Here is an 8,687-nt window from a genome sequence, read left to right as displayed (position 1 = left end):
TGTGACGGATGAGGGATCTTGATGGAGGATGATGGTGACGAGAACGCAGATGTCGAACAAGTGACCTTCTGGGTTCGCTCTCTAGACTCGCTTGGGCTGTCACTCACACAGTCGGACTCGAGCTGCGCTGTGCTGTGCTGTGCTGTGTTGTGTTGAGTTGGTGCTGCCTGCTACTCAATTTGGTCACGCCCATGTCTTGCTCGAATTCTCGATGAGAGCCAAGAGCTGGGCCTTGGTCAATTTTCTTCGATTTCCAACCTTTTTATTTTTTTTGAAATTCTGGCGTGCAGACAGGCACAATTCCAGTCTTGCATCCAGATTATCTGGTCCGCACGTGATGAAATTTCAAAAACTCCCACGACTCGGTCTCGTTCATGGCCTACGAAGCCTCGCCGTGAACAGCCTGAGCGAAAAGTTGTTTTCGGATCCGACACCACACAAATTTTGTGCAAAATTCAGTCAAGGTGCGTGCGCGCAAGCTCAGTCAGTTAGTGCTTGCGTGCCGCTGCCTGTCGATAACAAGGGAGTGTGTGAGTTCAGAGACTCAATTTGCTGCCGCAAGGAGAGAGAGCCAGAGAGCCAGAGCCCGGCTGGATACCAACGCCCCGTCGCTACCATTCTCCTCTCTTCGCCATCAACACCTTCGTCCTCGTCAACAAAGTAGGTATCTCTCGGCCACACATCGACCCAGCACTTCGTATGTAGTATACGGCATCATCGGCAATCTGCGTCAGCGAACATTGTCAGTCGAACAGTCGTCCAAGTCTCTCGTCGCAGGTCAAACCGCCCACCTATCAGCATCGTTCCTTATCCTAGCACCGACCACATGTCATATCAAAGACCTTCGCAGCATCATCGAATCACACAGCCCCACAAGTTGCAGCGACACGCACGCAATGCGCCGAACATTTCATCAAAAATATCATCGTCATCTACGGTTAATTCTCGATAAGAGCAAACGCCGCCACCCATCAGACCTTGGACATCAAACACCTGCCCACTACGGTCAGTCACCACTATGCAGACAGACTCGCTCTGCATCATTTTCCCCGAGCCAGCCAGGAAAGACTGGCGACATGGTTGCACCTGAAGGACTACGCACACATATCCGACAGAGCAGCTGCACCGAACACCAGCACCTTGAAGACTTGACAGTACAAACAGCACTTGGCGCGACAGGGCGACTGGACAGACTCCGACCGTTCGACTACGCAAATTGACCGGAGATCCGCCACTTGACCGAAAGACGCCGAGCAATCATTCTCACCACCAGCACATATTCTGCGATCATTTGCTTCGCTCTCATCTTCCACCAACTTTGCAGTTTCTTCAAGATGGCTAAGCCCCGTGGTCTTAACACAGCCCGTAAGCAGGTCTCGACCCGCCGAGACAACCGATGGGTACGTATTTACTCCCCTCCGCACGCCACACTCGTGCTCTCGTCGCAACAGTCAACATGATCTCGCATGTCACAGACGCAACAGAGACGGATCGCATTATCACAGAGACGATGCTCTAGCACGACTGGATTCGCCCGTATCCTTGCGAAGGGTGCGAGCGCTTCCAGATTGGCATTTGTAACTCGAGGTCATCTTCAGCAAGCTGCTGGCTGCCACTCGTGCATGAACAACTTGCTGACCTTTTGCGCACTCTCTCGTGACATTTCCTTCACCATTATCTGATAACAACAGGCCGACGCTCAGTACAAGAAGCGTGCCCTCGGCAACTTCTACAAGACCTCCCCTACCGGTGGTTCGTCCCAGGCCAAGGGTATCGTTCTCGAGAAGATCGGTGTCGAGGCCAAACAGCCCAACTCGGCTATCCGAAAGTGTGTCCGTGTTCAGCTCATCAAGAACGGCAAGAAGGTCGCCGCTTTCGTCCCCAACGACGGTTGTCTCAACTTTGTCGACGAGAACGACGAGGTGCTCATCTCTGGTTTCGGTCGTGCCGGTAAGGCCAAGGGTGATATTCCCGGTGTTCGTTTCAAGGTCGTCAAGGTCTCTGGCGTCGGTTTAGCTGCGTTGTTCCGCGGATTAAAAGAAAAGCCCCGTTCTTAAACGGCGTTTGTCATCATCTTTGCCATCTGTCTGGATATGATGGCGAAGCAAGTTTGGTCACGTCGGAAAGTTTCGGCATAGGTTTCTGTCCGATTCGGCCCGGGTTTGCTTTCCATTTGCACACATCCTCTCCCGTGTACTTGATATCATTTTCATAAACCAAAAATCCCAGCACTGCTACTCGGGGTTATCATTCTGCAACGCATTTGTCCTGATCGTGCCGACATGTGATGAACGAGTTGCGATTATGAGTTTCAAGTGTTCGAATTTCCAGAGCGTGTGTCTACAATTTTGGGCGATGTAACATCTTCAGAATTTTTCCGACACGTGTGAGAAGGACCCTTGAATATTCGACGTTCAACTTGACAAGCGGAAAGACCAACACACAACTCCACATGCTTCTCGACATGTCATTCCGCTCATCCACTTCACTCTCTGCTTCCACCTCTATCTTCCATTCTCCTCTCTACCCCTCTCGCCACTTCCTATGCCGACAAATTAGACAGCATGTCCACTTCGCCCAAAGTTGAGGGCTCGACAGAGTCGGAGGCTGGCCCATCACGCCTCACCCTTCGCGAGCAACTCCGACTCAAAGCGCAGCAGAAACTCACTGCCCAAGCGGCTTCAACAACAAAATCCAGCGGCCGCATCGACCTGATCGCCCTCTCAGACACGGTCTGTCTCAGCGACGAAGAAGAACTAGGCTCTCTCACCCTCGGTCGTGTCAAACGAAAAGCTGCGCTCAACCGACCAGCCACCTACAGCATCGATCCGACCGACGATGCTTCCCGCCTACACTCCCATCCGAATCGGCTGCCCGAGTCAGCAGCCAAGCACGCTCTTACATCTTACAACCGAACGAAAGGCGTCGACAGCCTGCTTCGTGAACAGCAGAAGAGGATCAAGCGCGGAACCGATGCTGACGGGTTCTCGAGAGCGGAAGCTATCGCGAGAAGTATGGAGCAGGAGCGGTTGGGAAAGATGGGTATTGCTTACGATGCCGAGGACGACGAGAAGGCAGGGAATGAGAGAACAGGCGAGACCTTGGGTGCGACTTCGTCAAAAATAAAGTCAAGCATCGGCGATGGCAATAGAGATGGAAAGGAGCAAAAGCTGACGGTGAGAGCCTTGTCTCCAACTATTTCGTCTTTTTTGTGGTCTTCGCAGTCAGAAGGTGCTTACTCGGACCATGACACGGAGCCAGATTCCGACGCTACTATACAGAAGCAAAAGCTTGCAGCATCGCTCGCTCCTGTCGATGCGGACGAGGACGAAAAACAGCAAACGCTCAGTATCCTACAGCGAGACGTCCGGGATAGCATCCACACGGCGGATAAGAATGAAAAGGGCCACCTCACCTTCTATAGACCCAGTCGAAGCATCGCTCCTCTAGTCGAGAGCTTCTGTCCTCTACCGTCAATCGCACAACCCGCTCTGTTCAACAAAGGAGAATCATCCTCCACCTCACCACCAGCCAGCATCACATGGGACACCATCTCCCCTCACGTTCTGCTCGCCGGCATACTCCCTCCCGCACTCAACCTCGAGCGCAGCACCATCCGGCGCATTCTCCTCTGGACCGCCATATCCTACATCCTCGAGCGCGACGTTCTCCGCAGCCACCGACTCTCCTCCCTCTTCACCTCCCTCATCCACCACCCTTCTCGTTTACCCTACACTCGCGAACTCGAACAAACCATCCCCCGCGCACTATCCGACATCGTCCGCCGAATCCCACGCATCCTCAACCGAATCGGAGTAGACGAAGAAGTCATCGAACAGTCTTTCCCCGATAACGCAAACGTTACGGACGAACCTTGCATTCTCCCGCGTCGACGCACCACCTCTTCTGGCACAAAGGCAACACAGACGCGAGCGCAAGGTGAGGGTGGGGAGAGAAGCACTTCTTCTTCGCCCAGCGTTGAGTTCAAGGTGTTCAAAGTGTATCTCACGCAGACGGAACGGGATGATATCATGATCAATCTGGCTAAGGTGTTGGGGATGGTGATCAGTGCGGTGGTGGAGGAGGGATTTGTGGAGGAGCACTTGTCGGTATTGGCTGGGTACGTGGCGTGTATGGCTGTTGCTTGTGCGAGTTGTACTAATGCCAGCCTTCAGAGTGAGGTCGGGGTTGCGATCACCGGTATCTTTGGGCTCGCGAGTAAGCAGAGCAAGGTACGGGAGTTGCAGGAAGCGGTCTGTCGGCGAACCTTTACAGCGTTGGGCAACGATTCGAGTCCGAGTAAAGTGGCTCTTCGTGCTCGACTAGTCTCTGTGTTCCCAGGTCAGAGTCGAGAGATTGGGGCGGTGATCAGGTGGCTAGCTTGGTGCGTGCTAACGGAGCATCTTGCGCAGTATACTCCCCTTGCTTCGGCCGTTAGTAGGGTCATAAAGGAGCAGAGCAAAGTGGTCCCTAGTTCAGACCCTGTTGAAGCAGCTGGTGATGCAAGCCAAGAACAGGAGCGGGAGGCGAGAGAGAATGCGCACTGGAGAATTGCCAAGTTCGAGCCTTTGCAGTTGGAGTTGGACGTGTTGATCAAGGCTGTTGATGTTGCTGATGTCAAATCTCCTTTCTACGTCGTCGGAGAAAGTGGTGGTGGCTCGAGACCAATTCCAACACAGAGGAGAGGCGGTGGATTCGAAACGATCATCGCAGCGACCCAACTCCTCGCTGTAGCTTTACGAGACCTTCCCATCCACCTCTGCACCTTCTCCTCCGACTCTTCCTCCGCAAATACTGGTAGCAAAGGCTGGCCCCGAGCCCTCCGTCTAGCCCTCGCTCCATACGCACACCTCAACCCGCAGTTGGACGAATCACGCATCGACTGCGTCCGTAACATTATCGCCCGTCTAGCAAACGTCAACAGTAAGATCAGAGATAATAGAGGCGATGTGATTCTGAGGAGTCTAGCGAAAGATTTGTTGCAGAGAACTGGTCATGCACTCGAGTATCAGTTGCAGATGTATGATTCCAACTCTGGTCTAGGCGACTTCATCAAGTAGAAAGGGATGTAAAACAGGCTCGCGAGAGGAAAGAAGGGCAGCTAGAGTGAATGTCAAAGTGTAGATGATGATGACGAGTATAGCAAGTAATGATACCCATCCTGCACCCGAACGAAAGACATGACCGTAGACATGCTGTGTGCGATGAGTCTCGAGAGCTGAGTGGATTGCAAAGGGTCCTTGATGAGCACGAGTCGACGTTGGTCTGGACACAGGTCGAGGTTGATACCAGCTCGAGCGGGACGAAAGTTTTAGCGGAAGAAAAAACCAACGCTCGCGCGGCAACAAGACTCCAGCGGACGTACGAAAACTCCGGATGGCGATGTGTCCTGAGGCATCTGTCTCGAGATCAAGGAAGAGACTTAAGAGCACAGGAAGCCTCAAGGCAACAACACAGGATTTGAAAGCAAGTTTATAGTACGGCACACTCCTTCGCCGTGAGACGGAACCTCACGAACCGTACACAGACTCGAAACGAAACTGTAGCAGTGAAAACTTTGACTTTTGCTTTCCGGAAACGTACATATCCACGACTTCCTTCCCCCCAAGCACAACTCTTCCACTTCCACAACCTCGCCGTGCGCTCAGCTAAACGACCCAGCAAACATAGCCAACAACGTGACCCAAGCCCCTCTACCCAAACTTTCAATCCCCTCCTCATCCACCATCTTATTGAAACAATCCATCAGACCCTCATATCTCCTGACCACCGGTGCACCAAACTCCGCAGAGGCCTCTTCAGCAGTTTGCTCCTCAATCGGACGCAAAGCAATGACCGGCTCGGGTGGTTCGCCGCCACTGAATTGCGGTTGAGAGTTGAATCCTCCTCCGCTCGCACCGTTTGTGTTGTTAGACGGAATGGGGTTGGAGTTGGAGTTGGATTCAGGAATGGTCTGACCAAGCACACGAGCAGCTTTGTTCGACTTGGGCTTCTTGTTGGCAGCAGAGGTGACGTCTCCGTCGTCATCCGACTCTTCGTCTTCGATAGCGAAGGAAGGTCGACCGGGCAGATCATCGGGTGAAGAGGGGAGAGGTTTGTCGGCTGCGTTGGTGCTCTCGGTTGACTTTCTTGCTGTTTCGCTTGAGGCGTCATCTCTGTATGCTCCACCTGGTTGAGCTTGAGCTGCGGCGGTGGCTTGGTGGCTGTACGGCGAAGGAGCGTTGGCGCCGTTGCCGTTGGGTACCCGTGCATACGCCCTGTGAAGTGGGTTCTGTCTCTCGGGCCTCTGCGTCGACAAGCGCACCATCGCACATTCCAACGGAGCCAGCACTACGACACTGACCACATTCCACAGTACGAAGAGTGGCAAACCCACAGGACTGAGCTCGAGCATGTTCGAGTTGGGACCCGAGTAGGTGTCTTGATTTGATCCTGCTGGTGTAGCTCCTGGCAACCCACCCAAGCTTGGCACCGTCAATTGTCGAACGATTCGTGTAGCCAACCCGATCCAGACGACATGCAGCACGTTTGCGGCCAGCAAGCCAGGGAGGAGGTAAAGTCTCCAAGGCTGACTGAACTCCGTGTACGACAGCAGCTCCCGCAGATTCTCCCTCGCATTGCTGATGGGCAGGACACGAGGATGAACAATCGTCCTATATGTGATAACGTTTAAGGGCAAGGCAGCCATCGAGACGAACAGCATATAGAACAAGTTGGCAAAGAATCCAAACTGCCCCGGTCCCGCCGGTCCAGCCTTGTACACACTTCCAGGAGAGCTACCCGGAGCTCCACTGAAGAAGACAAACGTTAACGCGCTAAGCGTGAAGATCTGAATCGCCACAGGAATCGCTCCTTTGTAGATGCCTGCCCAGCCTTCCAGCCTCTTCGTGCGGAGCATCATTGAAAAGACGCCGGTCACGACAGGTCCGATCTTAGCGGAGGAGCGTCGTTCAGAGAGCAAGAAGGACGAGAGAGCAGCACGAGGAGCGGTAGAGTTGGCAGACCCATCTTCAAGAACGTTGTCGAGGCTGACTGCTTTGGGGAGGTAGTTGGCACGTAAGCGGACGATGGCTCCGTTGAATGGTTGCGAGATGAGAATGGAGATGCCGATCGAAAAACTGATGGCTATGAGAAATACGACGGCGTCGAAGAGGAACATCTTGTAACACGATGACTCTTCTTGCAAGAGTAGGCAGGGATGTGATGGAGAGTCGGGAAGCGTTGCGTAGCCGAAGTGTCCAGAGAGGTTGCCGCTCGAGTACGGAAGTTAGCTGTATGCAGCTGCGAGGTCAAGTGTTATGCTGCTCCGGTACCGTGACAAATTTGGCCAGTTCAGTGGGAGCGGTGGGACTTGCAGCTCGAATCGTCTTTATGTCGACTCTCGAGTATGCTTGATGAGAGTTGAGGGGTGGTGATGGAGTAGAAGAAAGATCGGGATCAAAGATAGCGAGAGTGTTCAAGTGTTGCACGGTCCAACTCGGCTCTGGTGTTCCACTGACACAGCCAGTTCGGCAAAGCCGAGCAAACACAGAGTCGGAATTTCGCAGCTCCTCACTGCTCAACTTGAATCAGCTCCAGCTCCACGCGTTGCTGGTCTGTGTGAGTTTTGGCTGTGCAACAACAACACACGACCCTTAATTTAGCTGAGTCCAATAGAATACCACAAGAGACGCGCGTCGAAGCTTGCTTCTGCTTTCGATAGCCTCTGTTTCGCAACGGAGAGACATGCCCTCGTTTAGCTCCGTTGAACGACTTGACTGCAACTCAAGACTCGCTTCGACATCTGCTGCTCGTCATCCAAAGGCTTGTCTTGGTACTCGAGCTCCGCGACAAAGAGTCTCTGAGACGCCTGCTGAGAGCAGCTTTTTCTTGACCACGATTTTCAAATTGAATTTTAATTGCTGCCATTCGTCTCTGCTCTGTTTCCTAGGGCCTTCAAGTACGTTAAAAGGGAAGCTTAGAATTAAGACGTGAAGGGGTGCGAATCCCCTCTATATATACCTTACATGTCTGGCTGTGTTCTAGCTGTGTTCTGCTGAGCGCCCGAGGGGCGCTCCTAAATACAAAGGGGAGCGATAGTGATCAAAGGGAGGCGATGCGCGTTTGCGCAGACGTGAAGAGGTCCAAGACGACGGCGACGAGGGAAACGTCAGTGGGGCGATGCACTAATGGCATGCATGGCCCTACAAACCTCATTGCCATCCATTTGTATATATCAAGATTGCCCATTATGTTTCTCCACCAGCAGAGGAAAAGCAGTGTTAGAGCTATCTGGAACAGTTCAAGACCATCCAGCTTGCATACTTGCTGACACTGGCACTGGTTTGTCTATAGTCTCAGATTCATTTATCAGTAAGTACCAAATACCCACAAAACCCACAAAAACAAGATTGATACATGGTGTTACCAGACACCAGCTCACCATCAACAGTTCAGCAACAATACAAGTTGCTATTGGCAAGCACAAACTAGGAGTAGTGGATGCCTCAGTGGCCAACACAGCTGACTATGACCTCATTTTGGGTTACACCAAGTTGAGAAGGCTCAAACCAACCATCTGTTGGGACACAGGCCAACTGGAGTTCAAGGCTCAAGAACAGGAGGACAATAAGAATGACATGGACAAGACCCAGAAGCAGTTACCAGAAGCAGCTGTAACTGGGGGTTGTCAGGGGTCTCACGCCTGA

The 8,687-nt window shown here is 52.8% G+C and overlaps 4 protein-coding genes across 4 annotated transcripts; 3 read left to right on the top strand and 1 right to left on the bottom strand.

The window, feature by feature from the left end:
• Positions 1 to 1,334: 1,334 nt before the first annotated feature.
• Positions 1,335 to 2,057, top strand: UHO2_06901 (putative 40S ribosomal protein S23; the record flags this gene model as incomplete). The annotated part of the gene is made up of 2 exons (XM_041560496.1): positions 1,335 to 1,400; positions 1,692 to 2,057. The coding sequence occupies 2 exons, from the start codon at positions 1,335 to 1,337 to the stop codon at positions 2,055 to 2,057; spliced, it is 432 nt and encodes a 143-aa protein (XP_041416430.1).
• A 507-nt stretch (positions 2,058 to 2,564) lies between these two features.
• On the top strand, positions 2,565 to 5,060 carry UHO2_06900 (uncharacterized protein; the record flags this gene model as incomplete). The annotated part of the gene is made up of 1 exon (XM_041560495.1): positions 2,565 to 5,060. One exon carries the CDS (start codon positions 2,565 to 2,567, stop codon positions 5,058 to 5,060), a length of 2,496 nt encoding a protein of 831 aa, XP_041416429.1.
• A 584-nt stretch (positions 5,061 to 5,644) lies between these two features.
• UHO2_06899 (uncharacterized protein) lies at positions 5,645 to 7,159 on the bottom strand (the record flags this gene model as incomplete). The annotated part of the gene is made up of 1 exon (XM_041560494.1): positions 5,645 to 7,159. The coding sequence occupies one exon, from the start codon at positions 7,157 to 7,159 to the stop codon at positions 5,645 to 5,647; it is 1,515 nt and encodes a 504-aa protein (XP_041416428.1).
• Positions 7,160 to 8,168: 1,009 nt separating this feature from the next.
• On the top strand, positions 8,169 to 8,687 carry UHO2_06898 (uncharacterized protein; the record flags this gene model as incomplete). The annotated part of the gene is made up of 1 exon (XM_041560493.1): positions 8,169 to 8,687. The coding sequence occupies one exon, from the start codon at positions 8,169 to 8,171 to the stop codon at positions 8,685 to 8,687; it is 519 nt and encodes a 172-aa protein (XP_041416427.1).

This window comes from Ustilago hordei, assembly GCF_900519145.1.
Source record: "Ustilago hordei strain Uho2 genome assembly, contig: UHO2_contig_22, whole genome shotgun sequence".
In the NCBI taxonomy this organism is placed as follows: domain Eukaryota; kingdom Fungi; phylum Basidiomycota; class Ustilaginomycetes; order Ustilaginales; family Ustilaginaceae; genus Ustilago; species Ustilago hordei.
This window is presented reverse-complemented; position numbering and strand designations above follow the sequence as displayed.